Source organism: Sinocyclocheilus rhinocerous, unplaced genomic scaffold (assembly GCF_001515625.1).
Source record: "Sinocyclocheilus rhinocerous isolate Xijiao unplaced genomic scaffold, SAMN03320098_v1.1 scaffold288, whole genome shotgun sequence".
In the NCBI taxonomy this organism is placed as follows: domain Eukaryota; kingdom Metazoa; phylum Chordata; class Actinopteri; order Cypriniformes; family Cyprinidae; genus Sinocyclocheilus; species Sinocyclocheilus rhinocerous.
Window position 1 is genome coordinate 447,862 of NW_015635021.1, and position 25,539 is coordinate 473,400.

A 25,539-nucleotide genomic window follows, 5' to 3' on the forward strand; every position below is an offset into this window, starting at 1 on the left:
GGAATGTACAAGAGAAGAATGTGCAAACAGGTTCTACAGGGTAGTTACATAGCAGCAATAGAGGTAAAAAAGTAAATAAATAAAATATTACAGAAATTGCTGTGTGCAAGTGACAATGTCAGTATATTAAGTATCTTACTGACAATTAAGTGAAGTCATGTTTTTAATTATGTTTTATTTCTTCTTTTTGGCAGAGGAATATTTTCGGGCTTTTTGGGCTGTGTAACTTAAGCTCTTTTTCACATCAGAACAAATAAATGTTATTGAAAACATTGAGTAAGGGACCATTCACACAGAACACGTTTTTGCTTTGAAAACTGCGAGAGACAGACAGTGGAATGGGGAAAAAGTTCTTGAGATGTGTTTTTTAAAAGTTCAACTTATTCTAACTTGAGTGCTGCTTTTTTAGAACGCCATGTCAAGACGCTGCAAAATAAGAAATGAGCGCAATGGTCAAACACGCCCGTCTAGAGCGTCTAGAAAAACAATGGAAAAGTAGCACAGTAAAACGTGTTCTGTGTGAGCAGACAGTAAATAAAATAAATAACCTTTTATTCAATGTGTGTACAGCATCAGAGAGTGATCTGCAGTGCAGACGACTGAAACTGGACTATGAAGAGATCACTCCATGTCTGAAAGATGTCACTCTGGTCTGGGAGAGAATGCTCAACACCACTGGGAGGTCAAAGGTCAGATTTGCAACCGAGGAGATCCACACAGCAGTGGGACAAGGTGAGTTACACACACACACACACACACACACGTAGATACATAAGAATGTTGAAGCTGATGTAACAATGAGTTGTATGAGGTTTGTCAGTGAATGTTTTGACACCTGGATTAACTGATCTAGAACTATACATTGAGTGAGGAGTATGTAATATGTTGTTTTAGACAGCTTATGTATCATCATGGGCGCCTTAAGATAACCAAAGGCCCCTGGGCTACAGCATTACAGTAGGCCCCCCGACCCCCTATATAGCCATTACATAAAGTAAACACTGTTATTACGGGCATTATACGGAGGTAATATGAAAGAAAAATGCCATCAATACTTTCCTGGCTGAAATGTGAGTTTACAGGTATGATTTAAACACCATAAATCACACAAACAACTATACAAACTGTGTGGGGGAGAACCTAAATTGAGCCATTCACTATATAGGCTACTACAACCAGTGCGTCACTGAAAATGAGTGTGTGAGTTTGTTTACAGAACACTGTTGTCACTGCTGCAAACTCCCATATAAATAATTATTAAAAATATATAATTTCCCTGCAGCCTGTGCAGTGTAGGGGCCCACTGGCTCCAGGCCCCTGGGCTTCAGCCCCTTGAAGCCCGTGCATTAATGCGCCCCTGGTTGTCAGTTTTTTAGAGGAGTGTAAACTGAGTTATCTGTGAAGCCTTTAATTTGCATTTCCTGAAAAAAAGTGGAATGTTTTTCACATTTGATGTTTATGCAGAGTATGTGTGTGAGTGTTTAATTTAGATACAGGAGCTGTCTCTTTGATAGTCAGGTTTTTATAGAGGTAGTTCTGCGGAATGATTGGTGAGATTGCACACACCTATTCACACAAGCACACACATGTTCAAGTTCAGTGCAACTGTGGCATGTAACATTCACGTACACATACTTGTGCAGATGTTATACAGAGTTCATTATCGCTATGAATCTGGTGCAATTCTTTGCACTTTGCATGATCGTACTGATTATGCTTCATAAACTGCAGTGGGGACAAACTGCTGAGTGTTTGCAATTCTGTTTGGTGGCACTAGTGCCACAGTCAAAGAGCTGTTTTTTTGGACTTAGTCTTCTTGAAGTGATTTTATAGACATCCATCTACATGTCAGATGAGATCACACACTACTGAAAAAGCACTCAAAACTGGTGTTCTGCTCAAGACATTCAAAATATCCATCAATGAAACACTCTCGTATTGCTCTTCTTTCTGTTTTTCTCTCTCTCTCAGGCGTTCCTCGGCAGCATCGAGGAGAGATTTGGAAGTTTCTTTCAGAGCAGTATTTGCTGAGGCAGGAGGTGCCCGGCGCCAAACCTCCGAACAGTGACACTCCTTACAAAGAGCTTCTGAAGCAGCTCACATCCCAACAGCATGCCATCCTCATAGACTTGGGTTAGTATTACAAGCACAATGGTCTGTGCCAAAACCTAGTGGTCTGCATTGCTGCCTACATCTAACTAAAGGCTGGAATACACTACACGACTTTTAAAATCTGAACAGATTTTAAAACACTAGGCATCATACACTTACTGACTTTGTAAACAGTCAGAGAGGAAAAACTGGGCATCATAAACTAAACGACTGAGAATCACACACAAACTCAATCAGAAATGTGCGCCTTGTTGCTAGTAGATGTGTGACAGACGGCTCAAAATAGCAAACAGATTTGATATCCTCCGACTAGATGGAATCAGAGTCTGAAGCTAAAAAATCAGAGTCTGTGACCATCATACACTACGTGATTTTCTATGGAATCTGTCAACTCAAACCTGCAGACTGGCTCTGACTTTCAGAAACTTATCCAAACTGTAAATCGGGGCAAAAATCGTGTAGTGTATTCCAGCCTTTAAATGGAACCTCGTAAGTGACTGATTTGGGACACTCTTGATAGGCAACAACTGTGCTCGATGCACAAATGTCGCTCTTCACATAAAGCGCACAGAAGACTAGGCCCACAACTGATTCCAATAGAATTTGACATTAGCATGTTGCTATGCTAACAAATCAGTATTCTATAACAGTGGTTCTCAACCAGGGGCCTGAGAAAACTTCCAGTGGGCTCCCAATAAAACTTACAATTATTAAATTATTTAAATTGTTATATTAGCATATATCTTAATTAAAATCCTAAAAAAATAGTAAAAATAAATCGTAATATCGGAAAGATGTACAAAATTAAACTTACAACATTGTTTTTAACAGCACACGTACCAGAGGTACATATCAGCTTAGGTAGGAGGGCCTTTGAATATTGTCTTGGATATAGTGGGGCATTGAGAAGTCAAAAAAAAGTTTAGAACCATTGCTCTTCAAAAAAATAAAATAAAAAAATCTGGTTCAATAGTGGAATTTAACTTCAATTAAACTGGAATAACTGGAATTTAGTTCATTATAAATAAAATGTAAAACTAATTAAATTTATTCTTTGGCATTGAGTGAAATATTCATATATTATTTATTATATGAATATTTGTACCGTTCAAAATTTTGGTGTCTGTAAGATTATTTTTTTAAAGAAATTAATACTTTTATTCATCAGGGATGCATTAAATTGATCAAAAGGGACATTTATGATGTTACAAAAGATTTTTATTTCAAATAAATGCTGTTCTTTTGAACTTCATGAGATAATCTTAGATCATAGAATCCTGAAAAATGTATTAGGATTTCCACAAAAATAATAAGCAACACAACTGTTTTCAACACTGATATAATATTACTTGAGCGCCAAATCAGCATATTAGAATGATATCTGAAGAATCGTGAGACACTAAAGTTTAGTTTGCTGAAAATTCAGCTTTGCCATCACAAAAATAAATTACATTTAAATTATATTAAATTAGAATATAACTAATGATAATTCACAGTATTACTGTTTATACTGTATTTTGCAGCCTCGGTAAGCACAAGAAACTTCTTTCAAACATACACACATACATTTGAATGGTAGTGTGTGTGAATATAATATTTTGTAATATATTATTATAAATTTATTGAATTTCTTTTGTGCTTGTCATGAAAAGTTATAAGATTATTTAAAAGCAATACAGTGGAACTGCCCCTTAAAATGCTGTCCTGGACTGGTACTGTAGGCAGCTCACTAGGTTTTGGAATGATTACTGTATTGCTTTTGTATTGTCCTTAGTTCTTTGTTATCTTTGAAGGTGGTCCGTTATCTAGATCATTGCTGAATGTCTAGTAAACTTATTGTAGTCAACTGCATGTGTCTTGCTGTTGCTCAAGATGTTTTGCCCCTCAGAAATGTCTTGAGCAACAGAAACATGTCCTGCTGATTAGCTCAACTTGACACTTATTTGGTGGGCTTGCTTAATGTTGCGTTCTAGCATGCTGAAAAACAGCTATTCTGCTCTTCTGTCTTAAAAATACACACTATCTTGTACATGCTCATGCTTGCCCTGTTTTTTTTTTTTTTAAATTGTCATCTGGGTATACACACAAGTCTCCATTCTTTGCAAAACGATCATTAGCTCCGTTATTATAGAGAACAAACTTCTGCAGAACCTCAGGCTGAATAAATGGTTGAGACACTAGCGGAGATGGACAGATGTGAAGATGGAGAGATTAATGGGGAGGCTCAGACAAAGAAAGGGAGGTGTCGTTGGCTCTCAGCACAGTGACAGTGGGAAGAAAGAGAGATGGATAGCTTTACAACACAGGAAGAAATCTAATCTTATAGGAATGTATATTGTTTCTAGGAAGACGCCCTCTCAGACAGGAACATATAAGCTCTAATTCAATGCAATACTTCAAATTCCTATCTTGAGATGCTTGCGTGCTTCATGTATGTATTTATGTTCTACAGCTTTCCAACCAGTTGAGTGACACCATTTGCTAGGTTTCAATTCATCATATGCCACGTCAGATGCACACAGTCTACTTTTAGTAATTTTTTTTTTTTTTTTTGCCATTTTCATGTTAAAGTGAAATTTTTTTTTCAAATTGTCGGAACTGGAAGCACAGAAGTTTCATATCTATTTTTGTTGGGCACCTGGACATTGTGGAATCCCAGGAAATGAACAAGTGGACGCTGCTGCTAAGGAAGCACTTTCCACAAATATTGAAAAGTGTCCCATACCACCCACTGATCTTAAAACTACCATATTATCATCATCAAATGGACAAATGAATGGGGACAGTGTGTGAACAACAAACTGTATGAAATTAACCCGATTGTTGGTTAAAGTTGCATCTTTATTTTCAATAATTGATGGGAATAGATCATAGATACACAGTGCCAAATTGGACATTTCAGAATCAAGCAATAACAAAGGAAGATCCACTGATACGTTCTTCATGCCAGTGTCCAGTATCTTTTAAAAAAAGTTTTTTTTTTTTTATTTTTTTTTTATAAATTGTGGTAGTTTAAGTTCACTTTGGAAATGATATTACTCGAAAAATAGTTTTGAATACATTTTTAACAGAGTAAACCTGACTTAATCTTAGAGTTTTTATCTAAAGCAAACTTTAAAAACCTTATACATGTTTTTAACTTGCTCTTTTAAATTATTTTAACTTGTTGCTTGCCATGAAAATAGCCAAGGAAGCTGGCATGGCATTAAAATATCAGCCAACCAACCAACCAACCAGCCAACTCTGTAAAAGGAATTACTAAAAAAAAAAAAGAAAAATGGTAAAAGTGAAGTTAGTTCTGGGGGGAAAGTCTTGCATCAGTTGTTTGCAGATTCCACATAGTTTGATATTTATGTGTAATGCAATGAAATTCAAACACTGTAGTGTGACTTAAGTATCCAGATACTTGGCCTCTGTATAAACCTACATGAGAGAAGCATTGTGGGAGTATAAGCATATACTGTAGATGTGCCTCAAAAGTTGAAAACCAGCACCAGACTTTGGTTGATGATACCGTGTCAAATATATGAGCCCTGGTCTGGTCTGTTCTGTCCTTCGGTCAGTTCTTTTTTTCTACATGTGGCGCACACACATGAGAGTAACCCTCTGAATGAGTGTGAACACTAGAGGAGGAGATTGAGCCGAAAGAAGGGGGGTCATGTGTCTTTGCCAACATCAACAACAACAGCAGCATTGTTTTACTCAAACTGCACTGAAGAAAAAAAAAAGAATACTTGAATGATTATTCTTCTTCCTCTCCCAGGACGTACATTTCCCACTCATCCGTATTTCAGCGCTCAGCTGGGTGCTGGCCAGCTTTCTCTCTATAATCTACTGAAGGCATATTCTCTGCTGGACCCAGAGGTGGGTTACTGCCAGGGCTTGAGTTTTGTGGCCGGCGTGTTGCTACTCCATATGAGTGAGGAGGACGCATTCCACATGCTCAGATTCCTTATGTACGACATGGGGCTGCGGAAACAGTACAGGCCCGATATGATCATACTGCAGGTACAGTAACATTGACATTGTCTCATACAGTATATGACATCATACAGTAGTTTTTTTCACACCTAATGTTTTACACCTCAGTGGTGCTTTTTTGCAAAAGATTTCTATTTCAAATTCCTAAAAATGTTCCCACAAAAATATTAAGCAGCTGTTTTCAACATTGATGATAATAAGAAATGTTTCTTGAAGATTTCTGAAGGATCATGTGATGACTGGAATAATGGCTGCTGAAAATTAATCTTTGCCATCACAGGAATAAATTACATTTTAAATTATATTTAAAATGGAAAATGATGAATGTATCCTAATTTTAATGTGGCCACATATTCTGCCCTACAAAACCAAAATGGAAAATGAGAAAAAATGTTTGTTTGATTGTCCATCCAAATGTGTTTTCTCTGAATCTGAGCATAGTTGAGACAAACATGTCTGAGTACAGTTCATTGTTCTATAAACTCAATTTCAGTCATAACTCGTCTGTATGTAGTTTATGGTATAGATTTTGTATGACATGAAAACTTAAGCGTGATCTCATTATTGATTGATTGATTTTTTGCAGTTCACTTCCTGATCAGTAATGCATTGTGTTCCTTTAAACTGCATTTAAAAATCATAAAAAAAATAAAAAAAAACTGTTAAACACAATTTATCACATGTGTTATGCGTACGCTTTGACAGCCCTGATACAAATCAAGCAAGAAATATTCTACAGCCAAGCATGCGTGAAGAATTTTATCCATAACTGTAGGCCAGGGGTTCTCAACTCTGGACCTCGAGATCCACTTTCCTGCAGAGTTTATCTTCAACCCTAATCAAATACACCTGAACAAGCTAATCAAGGTCTTCAGGATTACTACAAAGTTGCAGGTAGGTGTGTACTTGTGGACGCGCGTTCACGACGATGACGTCATTACGCCGGATCTGGGTCAGCGCCGCCACACATATTTCATCAAAAATATCTTAAATTGTGTTCCAAAGATGAACGAAGGTCTTACGGGTTTGGAACAACACGAGGGTGAGTAATTAATGACAGAATTTTCATTTTTGGGTGAACTAACCGTTTAATTCAGGTTGGAGCTAATATCTGCAGGAAAGTGGATGATCCCTTTAAGGTTTATAAGATGAGAGAGATTGTCTTTGTGTATATACATTTTAATTAAATTATTAGCAAGTTTAGTTAGCAAGTTTTGTATTCTACTGACTGATATTGTCAGTAACAGTTTTTCTCTTCTTTCTTTCTCAGATTCAGATGTATCAGCTGTCTCGTCTGCTGCATGACTATCACAGGGAGCTCTACGATCATCTGGAGCAGTATGAGATCGGCCCCAGTCTCTATGCCGCTCCCTGGTTCCTCACCGCCTTTGCCTCACACTTCCCACTTGGATTCGTGGCACGAGTGTTTGGTAAATGCACACACCCTCATGCACACTTTAATACTCACACACACTTTCCCAATCAAAATAAGTTCCTGAGATTGCCCATTACCACATTGCTTTTTATAATTATGCATTTAACAGACACATTTATTTAAAGCAGGGACAGTCCCTTTGGACAAGCTCCTTGCTCAAGGGCACAATAGTCGTAGCTCTTGAATTGCGTACAACCTACAATCCTTGGGTTTTGTTACCAGCTCTGAGGTTTAACCACTAAGCCACACCAGCCACAGATTAAAAGCATCTTCTACTGAACTAAAAAGTTCAAAACGAAACCATGTTAGGAGATATCAACAGGCCAATCAGATGCCAGTGTGGTAGATAGTGATGGATTGCCATTTTCTTAATTTCCTCAGAAGTGTTTATGAAGATGGCCTACATGTTTGACATTCTGTCTGGAAGGATACTGTGGAACACACACATAACAGTGCATTCTCTTTCTTTTGTCATTACCATATGCAGTCAGGTGCACACATATCTGCACGTATACAGACACACCCTGTCTGCAGAGAGATATTAATGAAATGTTGCAAGTTGGCACCAGTTTTCATCTTGATGGGCGGTTTTACAGGTTGGGGAATAATTTTTGCACCTGGGTTTTTAACTTTTTTTGTTATTTGTGTCTTCTAAGTTGCACCTGCTAATGCACATTCTTTCTTAAAACCCCTAATATTTGGTGCGTAATTCGCCCTGCATCTTACTAGAGACATGGATGATACCAGAAATCATGCAGAATTATTAATGAGAGGTGTGCTGTTACTTTTATAAGCTTAATGATGAAAAGAAAGCTGAAATAAAATAAAATATAAATATTAGATGTTGTAGCGAATCAGCTCATGGGGAAATATGAATAATGAATCATAACTAGTTATAATTAATTATAAATATTTAGATCCGCTGTAGATATTTACTTGACCTCTCAGGGTCAACTGTCTGTCAATTCTAAGAACGTTAATTTCCTGGTTAAGGGAAATAACTTTCTTACTGTACAACTCTACACAGAGCCTGTAGCATAAATCTGCATGATTAGGGACTCCAGTTACAGACGCTACAACGTCAAACGTAAACTTTAAAAATTTCAACAAAAATCAGATATGTTGCCTTGGCAACTAACTGAAATAAAATTACTAAAACTGAAACAAAAATAAAGCTGAGTATAAATATTAGTAAACACTAATAAAAATGACAAAAGCGCATAACAAAATGACTAGTGCTGTCAATCGATTAAACTTTTTAATTGGATTAATCATACCCTTTTTGTGTGATTAATCGCGAATCGTGATTCTTGCAAAACTGTATTTTCTGCAAGCTTATTTCAAGATAAATTTAGATGTCTTTTCAAAAAAGGACATTTGGAGACTCCAGAAGGACACTAAAGAACCAAGTGATTTAAGAAGTCAATATAACTGATACATTTGTGCACACCAAAGCACACATTAAAATAAATAAATGAAATTCCTGAAAAAACTTTTCAGAATTCATAGTGTATAGTATGTGTACAGTAGAGAAGCCAAGTTGCGATACCGAACAGGACCACATGGAGATGCCAAAATACCCCTAAACCAACCATCTTGAGCTGACTGCATATACCTACTACAGTACACGGATCCATTCAGAATGACTAAACACAGCAACATACACATGAGGACAAATCAAAATATTATCCTGAATGTGTGTGGAAACAACGTGAATGTACTGAAATGTGTCTGTGCATAAATACAATGTATGATCTGTGGCGCTCATACACTGTTTGTTTGTTCATCAATATATCAGAATCACGCATGCTTACTGCATGAATCCTGTACGTCACCGCAATCGACTTTACCTTGATTGCAATCCTCGACATTCAACACTTTACTAGAGAGAAGCTGGTTTGCTTTATCCAGCCGAGAAAACGTAGTTTGCGTATCATACAGTGGTGGGATGTTTTGACGTTCCGTTCAGTCTGTATTTCACACAGAATATGACAGAGCTCGATGAATAATTCACTGAAAACGCAACACGAGTTTTCAGTTTATTTACATTAGCACTGTTTTGGACTGATTGTTTGAATGCATTCACTTACTGGATCATTGGACTGAAAACTTTCCCAGAGTTTAACACCTTAAAATGATCTGATCGCAAACAGAGAGGTGAAATCGGGTAAAAGGTTTAGAATAGAAATTGTGCTTCAGTAATTTTGCGTTAATAATTAAGGATTTTTGGATTAATCACATGCATTAACGCGTTAAATGTTAACAGCCCTAAAATTGACTAAAACTTAAACTAAATTTAAATTGAAAACTGAAATTCTAAAAATAAAATCCGATTCAAAATATGAATAAATAATATAATAATATTATATAATGTAGAGTACTAAAGTGACTGGCAGCCAGTAAAATGAATGAAAAAGGAGGTGGTAGTACAAATTAAATAATTTTCACACAGTAAATATAATAATATAGAGATGAAAGAGATCCGCACTCGTACAAATTCAGCCAAGAAGGCTTATTACATTTATTGCTCAGACCACAAAAATATGTGCAAAAAAAAAGTGCAAATGTGCACATTTATAAGCCTTTTTGGCTGAATTTGGAGAAGTGCGGATCTCTTTCATCTCTATATTATTGTATATTTTGGATCTACGCACCTTATGTTATTTGCCTACTGGATTTTTGGACGAGTGTTTGGCGCTACAACCATTTCTAATTGCACACAGTAAATATAGAAATGGTTTATGTGTGTGTGTGTGTGTGTGTGTATTCATCCCTGTGATATGTTGCTGAAAAAAAATTCTGATAAGGTTTCAATTAACAATGTGTCCTTCGCCATTTATAATTTCAGAATGCAAAATCCTCTGCTTCTCTTTATCCTTCTTTTGCATCTCACTTTATCTCCTATGCTCATACTAAAGTAAATTATGCATGGTAATCAAAATCACTGATGCCTAACGACTGGTGCTAACTTTGTTTTGCTTAATCACAGTTCCGTGACTCTGTGTGTGGTGTGATTATAAGGGTGAATGTCATTGACCTTGTGACACACACACTCACATCTTTTTCCAAGGGTAATCGCTCGAACTATCTTGTACCATCTTGAACCATCTCATTTTACACTGACTTACACACATACACATTTCTATTGACAATCTTTTATCTTTGCACATGCACATACATTTACAAACAAAGACACAACTCTCAACAATTCTGCTGGGGATTTTCAATTGCAGATTTATTTCAGCTATTTTTCTCATTGTTGAAATTGTATTTTTAAAATATATATGTATTAAATTATTTTAATGCATATTGGATATTTAATACTTTTTAATATTCATATTATTTAATATTATTTTTAATATTATTTATTAAACATAATCCACAACTTGGTGTGCATTCAAATATTTTAATGCATGATTTTGAGACAAAAAATCACCCTATGCATATTGGATGTGTAATATTAATATTACCGTATTTTTACATTTAGATCAACTTTGCCCTCTAATGTTTCTTAGTTATAAGTTATTTTATAAAAACAATTAATTTAATAAAATAAGTAATGTAATAAAATCATAATTTAACAAAATCTCTAAAGCAATTTAAATTATTGATTTTATATTATTTTATATTTATTTAGACAAAATTTTAAAGAATTTTTATATTGCTTATTTATTGGTTATATGGCATAACATGAAATAATTATAATTTTATTGTTATCTGCCAGAATTTTTTTTATCGGTTTATCCATAATTGATTTGTTATCTGGCATGATGCTAACAGACAACTGAACTGAATTTGTGAACAAAAATTATATTTGTATTATATCACTATGCAATATTGTAGTCAAATATTCTTTCTGCGACTGGGGTATCTTCAAAATGGATTCCTTGACGGAAACTGAAAAGTATTTATTGATTTTATATCTTCCAGACATTCTGTTCCTTCAGGGATCTGAGGTCATCTTCAAGGTGGCTTTGAGTCTTCTTGGTAGCCACAAGCCACTGATTCTCCAGCAAGACAATCTTGAGTCAATTGTGGAGTTCATCAAAACAACCTTACCCAATCTCGGCCTTGTGCAAATGGAAAAAACAATCAATCAGGTAATAAATATATCAGTGTTAGTGTGCATGCCTGCACCATACCTGCAAATCCGATTCGCATATGCACATACGCACTTTCACTTGCGCTGAGTGTCAAGGCAGTGACACATTTGGGTGTGGATTCTATTTGTGCTTTTGTGGTAACAGCAATATATGTGTATCTTTCCCTACACAATCAACATGTACTCATGCTCGGGTGTGTCTTGTGTTCATCTTCATATGTGGTTTTCATAAGTACTAGTTTCATCATGAACTCGGCACAAATAATAGATGGAGTTAGTAAAGTATGGGTGTTGCTCAGTGTGTGTCTGTGCATGTGTGTGTTTTATGTCTGAAACGATGAAAAGGGTTTCATGCAAGAAATTTACCACAAGTTCTCTTGAATATTTTAAATAATGCCAAACCATGTACAATTAATAGATTCAGCAGCAAGAAAATAAATGAAATAAAGCAAGAGTAACAGCAAGAACAAGTGTATGGAAGCTTGTCTCCACCACTGAATAAAAATAAAAAAGGTAATTGCGACTTTTATTGATTTTATTCACAATTCTGACTTTATAAATCGCAATTGCAATTTATAATCTTGCAATTCTGACTTTTTCTCAGAATGTGAGTTTATATCTTGCAATTCTGACTTTATAACACAATTCCGAGTTATAAAGTCAGAATTGTTTAGTCTTACAATTCTGAGAAAAGAATTTAGAATTCTGAGGAAAAAAGTCAGAACTGCAAGATATAAACTCGCAATTGTGAGTAAAAGCGTCAGAATTGAAAGAAAAAAGTCAGAATTGAGTTTATATCTCAAAATTCTGACTATTTCTCACAATTGCAAGTTTATATCTCGCAATTCTGACTTTATTTATTGCAGCTGTGTTTATATCTCACAGTTCTGATTTTATCACTCGGAACTGAAAGTTTATGTCACGCAATTCTGAGAAAAAAGTCAGAACTGATAAAAAGTCGCAATTACCTTCTTTTTTTTTTTTTTCCGTAGCGAAAACGGGCTTCCGTACAAGGGCAATACAGTGGGTATAGAAAAGAATCACCCCCTTTAAAATAATCACATTTAGTTGCTTTGCAGCCTGAAATGACGACGGACACAGTGTTTTGTTTTATCCAGCTGTATTTACTCAGTGCAACTTATAACATCCAAGTGAAAGATATAGCACCAACATGTCATAAAAAACAAAAAAAACAAAAACAGAATCACTGAGTTGGAAAAAGGATCATCCCCCTCCTAAAAATGGCTCATAAACTCAATCAGGTGTAGCTAATCACTTTCTCAATGGCACATTTGACTTTCAACTGTGATCAGCTGTGCTCATTTTGATTAGCTCCGCATGAAAAGAGCTTTCCTTGAGCATTTCAGTCCTTGGTAGTGCAACTGAAGCAAACATTGTCAAAAGACCTCCGGGATAAAGTTATGGACAGGCACAAGTCAGGAGATGGATACAAAAAAATTCAAAGGCTTTTTCAATGCCTAGAAGCACAGTGAAGTCTATTATTAAGTAGTGGAAGGTATTTGGTACAACACAGACCCTCCCTGGATCAGGACGTCGCTCCAAACTGGATGAAAGAGCCAGGAGGAAACTGATCAGATACCCCTTTTCCACCAAGGCAGTTTGAGTGCTGGTTCGGAGCCAGAGCCTAGTTTCAAATCGGTTCTTTGTAGCACCAGCTCCGAACCAGGAAAAGTGGTTCGTAAGTAGCACCAAAACATTGCTGGTCTAGAAGTAAGAACCGCTTGCATCAGGGGCTGTGGGCGGGGTTACCGTGACCAACAAGAAGAACAGACATTTTTGACCGCCATTTTTGAAATAGCAGCTAAACACGAACACGTTGGATTTGCGGTGTTTGGATGCCGATGTAGGTTCGCAAAGCCATGAACATTAATAGCAATGCAATGTCTGCCATTGTTGATGGTAGGCTTGTTCGGGATGCATCGGCGCTGCGCAGACTGGTCGGTGTGTGGCATCGGGGTGCCGTGGGAATGATTAGAAAGCAGACGACTCTCTATATGCTTTTGGGTCGCTTTTGCGGTGCTTTGGTGTCATGCGCCGATCGGTCTGCATGGTGCGATGCATCTCGAACAAGCCTGTTGTGTTTGGCGTTGCCGTGCTAATGTTTCTGGGAAAGATGAGACGTATTCAGTGACGCAAGACCTGGCTCTCTAGTACGTGGAAAGGCAAACCGGTTCTTAGAAGGCTTGCCAGTTGAACCAACTCCGAACCGGCAATAGCACTGACTCTGAGCACCAGGTTCATGCTAGTGGAAAAGGGGTAAGAGAGGTGACCAAGAGGCCTACAGTAACTCTCAAGCAGTTGCAGGAATTTATGACAAAGAGTGGTCATTGTGTGCATGTGATAACAATATCACAAATTCTCCACAAATGTGGCTTGTATGGGAGGGTTGCAAGAAAAAAGCCACTCCTCAAGAAAGGCCACATGCAGTCACGACCCTTTTTCCAACTCAGTGATTCTGGTTTTTTTTTTTTTCTGACATGGTGGTCTTTTCTATACCCACTGTAAGTATAGCCAAATATCTCTTTAGCTCTTATCCCAGCAAGGAGAGTCAGGGTGTTTTCACACCTGTAGATCGATTGCTTTGTTCCGAAACAGGGATTAAAATTATTACAATGTTGCTTTTCATTCTTGGTGCGGTTCGCGTTCACACGGCAAAGTTTCTAAATGGACCAAATTTGTCACGCGCGAGTAAACTGTTGTCTCATTGGTCAAAGTTACACGGGTTATTTTCCGGGATTCCACTTAGCTGTCACAGCTGTCATCCGTCAGGATGCAACGACAACAGCTTTGCGGGCTTATTGGGGTTTTTTTTTTTTGTTTTTGTTTTTTTGTAGCTGTCGTTATAATTTATCATTTTGAGCAGGAGTCCAGGATTGATCTGGAATTTTTTTTTTAAATGCACCTACTACGAAGAAGAACAATAAGACGGCATTATAAAATGAAAAAGTGCCCTTTGATTTGGAATGGCGAAGACGTGCTCACCCATAGACATTCACCGGTTCATTTTTGAAGTATTAGCAAAACAACAAAGCTAATGCTTTTCACATAACTTACGTAATTACCCATTATACATTGTGATATAGCCTGGTTCAAACGAACCGAGCTAAGGGGGGAAACGCGCCAGGTTCCGGAACAACGGGCCAGGTGTGAAAGCACCCTCAATAAGCAAATACTTTTGGGAGAAGTACAAAAGAGAAACAAACCAAAATATATTTTGGTATAGAGAAATGGCTAGAGGAACACATTTGTAAAAATTTTTGGTACTTTGTAAAGGGATTGGTAAATACATTTTAGAGTAGACACACACAAATGAAAATCCAAGCTCCTAAAACACTTCAAAAGCACTGTGAAGTGGTTAATGTGACTTGTGTGCTATATTACAAGTCTTGCAAAACATATGATTACTGTGTGAGGAACATACTGAAATTTACGCTGTTATTAGATTAATGATTTTTATGGTGAATTTAAATTTTATGTGTACTATCACTTATTATGACAACTTATAGGACAATATGAAATTAGAATATTTTTAAATGTTACACTTTATTTTTATTATGCTGCTTTTGCTGCAGTACAAATTTCTCATCTTTTTTCTTAAAAAGAAAAGAAACTATTATATACAGAGAGAAGTGAGTGTGTGTGTGTGCTTATGACACTATAAAACAAGACACAAGTTGTGAAGAATACACACACACACACAAAGGGCATATGTTTTCATTTTGTTGTTTTTGGATGCTGGATGATGATCAGTAGAGTTTTTTCAGCCCACCCCAATCTTACAAACTGAAGTTTGTATGCACAAAGAAGCATGCTTTGACTTGCCCAGCTTTGACATTCTCATTTTGTGTTTTTGTACATGTCTCTGTGTAGGTGTCTGAGATGGATATCAGTAAACAGCTGCAGGCCTATGAGGTGGAATATCATGTTCTTCAGGACGAGCTCTTGGATGGTCCCTCCACTCTCAGCCAATCACAGCGGGTGGCCCAGTTGGAGAAGACCAATGGAAGCCTCCGACAGCAAAACTTAGACCTCCTAGAGGAACTTCAGGTGGCTCATCCTAACACAAGCAGACTCCTTTTATATGTTTGCCTTTACGTAGATTAAAGGCTTATTCACACTGTATTTGAATTTTCAGCGTTAACGTAAACAAAAATATTTCAAAGGGAAGTGGTGCATCTTTATAAACTCCACTCAGCAAAAAAATGCTTTTTTTGTGTGCTTTTTAGTTTGTTTAGTATAATTTATTCAGCTGTTTAAACTGAACATCAAACATAAAATAAATAGTTTCCTTGCAAAAATTGTTCCTAAATATTTTTATTTTTATATATGTATAAACAATGGTGCATCTTTATGAACTCCTTAATGCAAGGTCCAAAATATTGCACTGCAAAACTTAGTTTTTCATTGCTATGTTTTCTTTCTTTCTTTTTTTTTTCCTATGTTCTTTGTGTGTGTGTTTTTTTTTTTTTTAGTATTATTTATTCAGCTGTTAAGTTAGCATAAGACGTAGTGTAAATAGTTTCCTTGCAAACATTCTTCCTGAATATTTTATACATAAGATTTCAAAGTGAAATTGTGCATAATTTTTTTCCGGTTTGTAATGTGTGCTTGTTTTTTGTTTAGTATTTTTGGTTACGAGTTATTTAAATTCTGTTTAAAGGGGTCATATGGTGCTTTTTTAAAGATCATTATTTTGTGTATTTGGTGTAACAGAATATGTTGACATGCTTTAATGTTCAAAAAACACATTATTTTTCAAATACTGTACATTATTGTAGGTCCTCTATGCCCCGCCTCTCTCAAACGCTTCGTTTTAAGTCAAAGGAAAACTTGAAATCGCATCATATGACCCCTTTAAATTCTACTATTTAAATTCAGCATCATATACAGTGTGAATTGTTTCCTTGCAGAATTTCTGGCTGAATATTTTATACTTTATTTTTTATATTGCATCTGGCTTGGAGTGAACAAGTCCTTATCGTCTTCCATCAGATTGCCCACGCAAAGATCAGATGGCTGGAGACTCGTGTGGATGGCCTGGTGAATCGAGAGGCGGAGCTACAGTCGGAGGTAAAGACTCTCCAACAGGAACGGACAGAGCTGCAGCAGACTGCATCCAATTTCAGAGATCTCCTCAGCAGTCTGGGTATAAACAGCCCCTGCCCTGACCAGGAAAACCTCACCAACACAAGCAACAACCAGTAACTGTGCCAATGAGGATACAGAGTCTAGTCTTTATAAACACTCAACTGTCTTCACCTGATCTGCTATCGAGCTCCTCCTGTAAGCGTCACCTCTGTCGTCATCCTACTGGCTCTGTTGTCCTCTAGACAAGCTATCTTAGTGGAGATGGACAGGTAGGTTTTCAGGGCACTGACGTTCCTTCAATGGAGATTTTCTTGAAGGGCTGAAATGGTGTCTTTAGAGTCAGATCTTGCCAGAACTGATCAAACAACCTAAAAGATCAAAACATTAAAACAGTTTAAAAGAATAGCTGAGATTGCCACCCTTTCTGGTTCTTACAGCTTTTGTGACTGATGTTTACTTTCTGAACCGAGACGTTTTGGGTCACCATTTTTAATAGACACTTCTTTTTATGCTCCCTGCTGTCGATTTGGTGTTGTTAACATGGCAATGACCCCAACGAAGCCTTTAAGGTAAATTTGATTGGCATTCAGACATCAGATTGACAATTCCCCAGTAAGCACTGAACAGCCCGCTACGGATAAATGCACTCTTGCTGTGCAGCGTATTGTTTGCACCCTGTTCTTATTTCGTGTGAATGTTTGTGTGTGAGCATGTATGTATGTATGTGGAAATCTACCATTATATTCCAGTGCAATATAAACTAAAAAAAGACAACCCTCCAGTACACTGTAAACCTGCACAATCTTCTGTTCTAGCAGAAACCAAAGAGTTCAAATCTGAGTGCATTTCCATAAACAGAAAAATGTTTTATAATTATTTTCATCTGAGACTCAGACCGAATGCTGCTGGTTTACTCAGATCACCAAGAAATCTCTTGCTCTTAAACAGAAAATCCTCACTCACACTTTCCCGAAATAACATTAAAACTATTCAAACAACATTCAGTCCCTTTCATTATTACACACTAATGCAAAAGTTCACATATGAGGACAGTATCCACCAGTTTGTGTATTTTGATCATTTTGAGGTCTCCAGTGATGGCATTTTTAGCTACTTGGCTGCACTGCTGTTGATATGGTACTCAATGAACCAAAGATATTAATGTTTTTATTTCAAGACTTTTTCTGTGACAAACCGCACGTGTCTGTTGCTTAAGTGTGTGTGTCGGCTGAGTACACTGTACACGAGTGTCCGTTTTAAATGCACATTCTGTATTTGACTATGATATATTTTGACTGATGGAAACACATTGGGAAAGGGGTGTGTGTGTGAACGAGCAAAGAAAACAGATCATCTTGCATCATTTGCATAAAGGTATGTCCTTACCCTTTGACCTCTTGTGCTTTTCTGGAGAATTCCATTTGTGTTTCTCAGTGTTGGAAAGACAGGTGCACTGTTTGTCACAGTCTTCAGCGGGTGTGCCCAGGAGGGCCACCAGATGACTGTTCTGTGAGCACATGGCTTGTGTTGTGTTTGTCTGTTGCCATGTGCTCTCTCCTGTCTATTGTCTTGCCCCTCCCCTCTTGTTACCTCGTTATAGTTTAAGTTGCTCCACCTGTGTCTCCCTCGTTAGCCTCCTCGTTTGGTTCCTATTTATTCTCCTGGTGTCTGTCATCATGTGCTGATCTGTCATTTCTCATTGTGTGTGTTTCGTGTCTGCATGTGTGCAGCTTTAGGCCTGCCTGTCTGTTTTTCCCCTTCGGGGTGGTTTGAGTTTGTTTTTGTTTCATTTTTATTATTAAAATAAATAACCATTTCTCCTGCAATTGAGTCCTCGCTTCATCTCCCCGCACGCACCGTGACACTGTTAATACATCAGTCTTGATGAAGTGGTTTGTTTTTATTGGGAGTATAATTCTTATATGCATTTAAAAACATTTTCAATTGATGTTAGTTCAGTTGATTTACTTGATATACAGGGTTAGTTTCACTTTGGTTGTGAGTGTGTGTGTGTGTGTGTTTGCTTGTGTGTTGTACCAAAGAGCAGTTCCATGTAATGCTCTGTTGAATCAGATGTTCTCTTGAATCAGACTTACAAGTTTCATTATACAACATTGCACCTTTCAACTGGTTTCAACTGGATCTAAAGTGAATATGGTAAATTTCTTTAGGTCTCAGTGCTTAAGGCATCTGTATGAGCTGTTCTGCTCTTTAAAGTGAACAAGTCAAGTTCACAGAGTGTGTGTGTATATATATATATATATATATATGGACAACAGAATTGGGACACCTGACCATTACACCAACAGGGACTTTAATTGCATTCTAGATATAGTAGACATTAATGTGGATTTGGTCCCCTTTGCAGCTGTAACAGGCTCCACTCTTCTTGGAAGGCTTTCCACAAGATTTTGGAGTATTTCTGTGGGAGTTTTTGCCCATTCATCCAGTAGAGCATTTGTGAGGTCAGGCACTAATGTTGGACAAGTCCTGGCTCTCCATCTCCATTCCAGTTCATCCCAAAGGTGTTGGATGGAGTTGAAGTCAGGGCTCTTTACAGGCCAGTCAAGTTCTTCCACACCAAACTCATCCAACCTAATGTCTTTATAGACCTTATTGTCCAAAATGTCTTGGTATTCTGAATATGATTTCCATTCAACACTTGGTAGCTGGTGATGTGAGGCTTGCTTGCAGCTGCTCAGTCATGGAAACCCATTCCATAAAGCTCCCACTGAACAGTTTTTGAGCTGATATTAATGCCCATGGAAGTCTGAATCTCTTCAGCTTTGGAATCAGCAGAGCATTGGTGAGTTTTACACACTTGGTGCCCATGCGCTGTGACTTTACGTGGTCTTCTGCTTCGTGGCTGTTACTAAACACTTCCAATTTCCAATAATACCACTTACACCAGACATATTGTAGACTCGACAAAATACTATAGAACCCATGATGATGTCACTGGATGCGGCGCGGGACACGACACAACAAGACAAATCCCCAACAGTAAACTGATGCCTTGTTCTGTCTAGTTGCAAAAGTGGAATCCTATAATTCGTGCCATGCTTGAATTCACTCAGCTCTTCAAACTGACCCATTTTTTCACAAATTTGTCAAAAAATAAATGCAGACTGCATGGCTAGGTGCTTGGTAGCCATTGACTTCCACAGTATTTTTTCCCCATACTACGGAAGTCAGTGGTTACCGTCAACTGTTTGGTTACCAGCATTCTTCAACATATCTTCTTTTGTGCTCAACAGAAGATACAGGTAAATGATGACAGAATTTTCATTTTTGGGTGAAATATCCCTTTAAAGTACGGGTACGTGAATGAAATTTGCAGTTTGCAAATAGTTAGGAATTGTTATAAATACATTAAAATATGATTTCAGTTCAAACTGGATTTTTTTTCCCAGCATAGAAGTTCAGAGTGTGTGTGTATGTTTGTGTGTATATGTTCAAATGTTTATTTTTAATTAAACTGAAAAAGGATAACAATGAAGAATTTTATTATGAATAAGTTTTCATTCCTTTAGACATAAGATAAATTGTACATTGTCTTTTATTTGGGTCCTGAGCCAAAATAAGTGTAAGAATCCTGGTTATTAATATCTTAAACCTACTGCAGAAAGTGCTTTCATGATGTGTTTGTGTTGGACTTGAAATGGATGTGTTGGTGTTATTGATTGCCTGCTACACAACATTCATCAGCGCTTATCAGACATTTCTTAAACCATGTGCAAATACAGTGTATTTTAACTTAAGCCCTGGAATCAGTGGAATCTGTGTGATGTGTAATAGCTCACAACATTCAAATCCACTAACTATGATCGAAGTCAAAAGACAGTAGATGCACACATTACTTAATAACAGGTGCATGTTTAGATACTTCTAAAAGCACGGAAGTGACTTATCTGGACAGTTGATTAATGATAACACGGCTCTATTATGTGTACACTATGACTTTAGTAATATATGTTTAAAAATATTTCACAATCACGTATTAAAAAAAAGTCTTTCTCTGATTAAGTGCTGTAGAGCCTGTTCCTCAGCTGTCGTGAACTGTCAGAGTCGGTTTGCTTGCCAAGTGCCCGAGTTTTCCAGGTGCCAGTTAAGCTCAGATTAGCCATCTATAATACATTCAGAACAAAGTCAGCTAGCACACACACACACGTCCTCCCACTCTCGCTTTCTCACCTTTCTTTAATTTCAAGTCAATCTAGCTAGTTGTTTTGTGCAGTAACGTCTCCAGTTACTGTCGTAACCTCGGTTCCCTGAGAGTGGAACCGAGTGAGAACTCCTCCCCTTCTCCGAAAATCCTGAAACCTTATAGGATAATGCCAGTACAAAAAAGTGACCAATTATGGCTAATTATGCAAATTGCATGCAAATACTGACAAGCCTGCGGGCAGTATATAATGCGCTAAAATGGACAATTGCCTCCGATTCTAAGACTGAACACTTGCAATACTGACCGAGCAGCGATCACGACGACCTTCGCAATGTCTCGTTCCCGCTCTCAGGGAACCGAGGTTACGACAGTAACCAAAACATTCCTTTTTGAGCGTTCACTCTACATTGTGAAGCATTCGCAGTGGGAACAGTATACAATCCCGCCGTGAGAGTGGCGATAATCAGCCCGAACCAAACACAATTCCCAACCAATAGCGATGCCGCTAGGAAAGCCCGCAGCTGATAGGCGGAGCTAGACCAATTAACGTCTTAACTCAGGTATACCAAATTAGCATATCAGAATAAACGAGCAGCTGCACTGAATACAGGGCAGACACAACAACAGTAAGCAAGGTAGCTCTGTGCAACGTAACAAAAAGCACATAAAAATGTACATGGGCCTGCACAGTGTCAACAGCTATAAGCGTTAACAAACTGTTCCCCGAATTGCAGCATAGCAAAAAACTATAAGAATAAGTGAGGTTAGTCACTCACCGGAAGCACTTGAGACGCCAAGGATGGCACATCCAACTTGTAAAACCTGGCGACTGTATTCTGTGTGGACCAGCCAGCTACGAAGCATATATCTCGAACAGAAGTGCCTTTAGACCAGGCCCATGAAGAGGCAATAGCCCTCGTCATATGGGCTCTGATGTTGAGAGGGCATTGTTGATGTTGATAGCCAACACGATAGCGTCCACTATCCAGTGAGAAAGCCTCTGCTTAGATACTGCTCAAATTGACCTGTGCTTTAAAGGGGTTAGAAAGAGATTTAGGCATGTAGCCCGGTCTCGGCCAGAGAGTAACACTGCAGTTCCCAAGCCCAAAGCAAATACAATCATCCTCCACCGAGAGTGCATGCAGATCTCCTATGTGCTTAGCCGAAGCAAGGGCAAGAAGCAGAGCAGTTTTGAGGGAGAGCTCCCTCATAGCAACGGATGCCAAGGGCTCGAACAGGGGTAGAGAGAGAGCTTTCAGAACCAGCGCTAGGTCCCATGGCGGCACCAACGGTGGGCATGGGGGATGTAGTCTCCTCGCTCCTCTGAGAAATCTGACCACCAGCATATACCTCCCGATCGATTGCCCATCAACCGGGGGACGAAACGAAGCAATAGCGGCCACATAAACCTTTAACTTTGACTGTAGACTCCCGTTATCCAGCCTGTGCTGCAGAAAACGTAAAACATCTGACACGGGACAGCTCGCCGGGTCAATATCTCTATCACAGCACCATTTCACAAACACTCCCCTTTAAGGCTCTCATCAATGAAAAGGACTGGCGAAATGGGAGGGAGGGGAGGCTCGCTGGCGGCAGTAGGCCTCGTCCCCATAAGGCCACGAGTGATGCTCCTCCGAGTCCTCAAAACGCATGCCGGCAAGCCAGCGCAGTGCACGCAGTTGTACTCCGAGTATGTTGCCTCACCGTGGGCCAGGCCCAGGCAGGCAATGCAGTGCTTGGGCGGGTCGATGGGGCCCGCGCAAATTCGGCAAAAGGTAGCCATCGGATGTGATGAAGAAGCTGTCGTATCTTCTGATGCATCTTCAATGATGGCAGCGTGAAGGAGAGGCAATTGTTGCTTTCACCGCATTATATACTGCCCGCAGGCCTGTCAGTATTTGCATGCTATTTGCATAATTTGCGACAATTGGCCAGTTCATTGTACTGGCGATATCCTATAAGGTTTCAGGATTTTCGGAGAAGGGGAGGCGTTCCCACTGCGAATGCTTCACAATGTAGAGTGAACATTTGAAATGGAACTCAAATGCTTTTTTTATCTACATCTTTTCACAAAAGAGGCACCAGACTAGTTGTTTGGCAAAGCCATCATTCTATTGTTCTGGTTCCTTATTACCTTTCTTTCTCTTACTTTACACACCTATTTTCTACTTGCCAACATTTATTTTGCCATGTCCATCTCTTTCTCTCTCTCTCTCTCTCTCTCTCTCTCTCTCTCTTTTAGCTTGTGCAAAAGTCGGCATGATGTTGTGAGGATAGCTGGTTGCCAGGGCATTGCTATGCATTTGAGAAGGGTGCTGACATGCTAGGGGTGATATACAGTTAGACGCGGTTAACTAGTAGAAATTTGTCAACCGGTGTAGATTTTGGACTATTCCGTGTACCGCTGTCACGAAAGCCTGTCATTTGAATGCGTTTTAAGTTCTGCAGTTTAAAAACAGGTGTTTTAACCCCTTAGCAATCCTGTAAAATTTGCCTAAAATGCCTAAAAAAGGAATTCCCAAAGTAAATTGCATGCTGTTCTTGAACCATTTTGAGTATATGCATGGTTTTGGTCTCTTTTGAAAGGTGTCACTCTGAGGTTTGTTTTTTTTTTTTTGCTATAGAAAGAAAACGTGTATTAGTACATTGGATCCATGCATTCTGTCTTAAAGTGACAGCACATATGTACTTGGTGCTGTCTGTGTCAATGTTAATCAAACAACAAAATCTCTCGATCTCGGCTGAATCACTTTTGTAACTTTAATAGAAATAAGTCTATATTTAATTAGCACAGCGAAGACTATGTATTGTTTTTGTACATACCATACAATTTAAGTAGTATTTCTGATTTCTAGTGCTTGAAGTTCTGTTTTAAATCTATGCGATATTTTGATATGAAAAAACACAACACTTCTACCAGTTTAAATTAATTGAAATAAATTTACATTAGTTAAATACGTTCAGTGTAAGGTTTTAAAAATATTTGGCAAATTTAATTTGATTTCATTTTCAAATAATATTATAATAATTACATTAGAATAAATTATTTAACTTGCCTTTACAATATCACATATAAATGAGTCTTTAATACATGGAAATATATAAATGCCTTTATATTTTAGAAACGGGGTCCCTTTTGAAGTGGATCATCATTGAAGTATAACTGATGTGTTATACAGCAACATTTGATACTTACAATTTAGGGTTCATTTAACAAGGGATGTACAATAGTAATAGAAAAACATGTCTTAAGCACTGCTAACTATTCATCAATTTATATTAATATTCATATTTGTTTCCTGCTGAAAATAACTACTGTTAAATTGTAAAAGTTTATTTTAGGAGCACAGAGGGCAGAGAGACATTCATATGGGATGGTCAGGAAACATCTGCCCTGCCTAAGCTCCATGTGCACAGATGACAGCATCAGAACACACACACAGCTTTGCTCTTAGAGACACACCCAACCCTCCCTGGTCAGCCTATCCTGAGAAGGTCCTGTAGTCAAAAAAACACTGCATGGCTGTTAAGGACATCCAAAATGTGGCAAGTGACCCATCCCTCCCTTTTCTCCTAATTTCCTTCTCTTTTTCTGTTTTTCTCTGTTTTTTCTATACTCCTGTGTCTGATGTAATACAACGTTCATTGGTTCCAACCTCAAATGTTCATGTTCATCCGTTGGTTCTACTGCAACAATGACACAAAAGGTTCCTGCCAGAAGATGGATGAAAGACCTAATGTTCTTCAAATGCAAATATTTCACCACTATATATACATATTGTTCGAAACTAGACTTGTGCCGGCATTCGGTAATGCGATATATCACGGTAATGAATATGCACGATATTGTTATCGTGGGCACTTCTAAATACCGTGAATAATTATATATTACAAATTATTTAGAATTTTGAATGCATTTTAAGAATACTTTTCCCATCAACTGGTCAAAATGCACAACACCGCTGTATGCTGCGTGAAAGACAAGTGCGCACTCTGATGTAAACAAGCTCGGAGATGAAGCACATGGCGGAACATGTGAGAGACGCTCTGGATGAAAGCGCACTTTCACTCTCTGACAGCAGATGGCGCTAAACTGCAGAAATAATAACAATAATAATAATAATAATAATTCATTTAAATACAGCCGTTACCCCGGAAACCCTGTAAACAAAGCAGCTGAAGCAGCTGCTGTTTCGGAATCATGTTTAAATGATTTAAATAGCCATTCAGATTTGTGTATTTGCTATGATGTTCATCACAGCGCCAAATACTTAAATATTTAGACTTAATAGGCTATTTATTTTCAAACTTTTTTTTTACATTTTAATCTGGACTACAACATGCCCTAGATATTGTTTGAAAGTGTTTGTCAGCTGCGCCACGCGGATACGTTGTTTTCGTTTAAATCAAAGTGTAAACGACGTAAACAGCGTATCCGCGTGGCAGAAAAGAAAAGTATTCTCATAGTTTCGTAAAATTACGATCGAACCCCTGATGTCACATGCATTATTTTACCGATGTCCTTGCTACGTTTCTGGACGTTGATCGTGTAAGGACCCTTGCTGTCTATGGGAGGGTCAGAGAACTCTCAGATTCCCTCAAAAATATCTTAATTTGTGTTCCGAAAATGAA

At 38.0% G+C, this 25,539-nt stretch overlaps 1 protein-coding gene across 6 annotated transcripts in view; it reads left to right on the forward strand.

Annotated features, from left to right (window-relative positions):
* The window catches only part of LOC107746016 (TBC1 domain family member 1-like), a 57,195-nt gene extending 39,004 nt beyond the window's left edge, over positions 1–18,191 (forward strand). For all 6 annotated transcript variants that reach the window (XM_016560053.1, XM_016560057.1, XM_016560058.1 and 3 more), the window contains 7 exons: positions 571–732; positions 1,972–2,133; positions 5,876–6,120; positions 7,364–7,523; positions 11,459–11,628; positions 15,522–15,698; positions 16,644–18,191. In XM_016560053.1, coding sequence (XP_016415539.1) covers positions 571–732; positions 1,972–2,133; positions 5,876–6,120; positions 7,364–7,523; positions 11,459–11,628; positions 15,522–15,698; positions 16,644–16,856 — 1,289 coding nt within the window. In that variant the 3' untranslated portion in view covers positions 16,857–18,191. The remainder of the gene's footprint in view (positions 1–570; positions 733–1,971; positions 2,134–5,875; positions 6,121–7,363; positions 7,524–11,458; positions 11,629–15,521; positions 15,699–16,643) is intronic.
* The last annotated feature ends 7,348 nt before the right edge of the window (positions 18,192–25,539 follow it).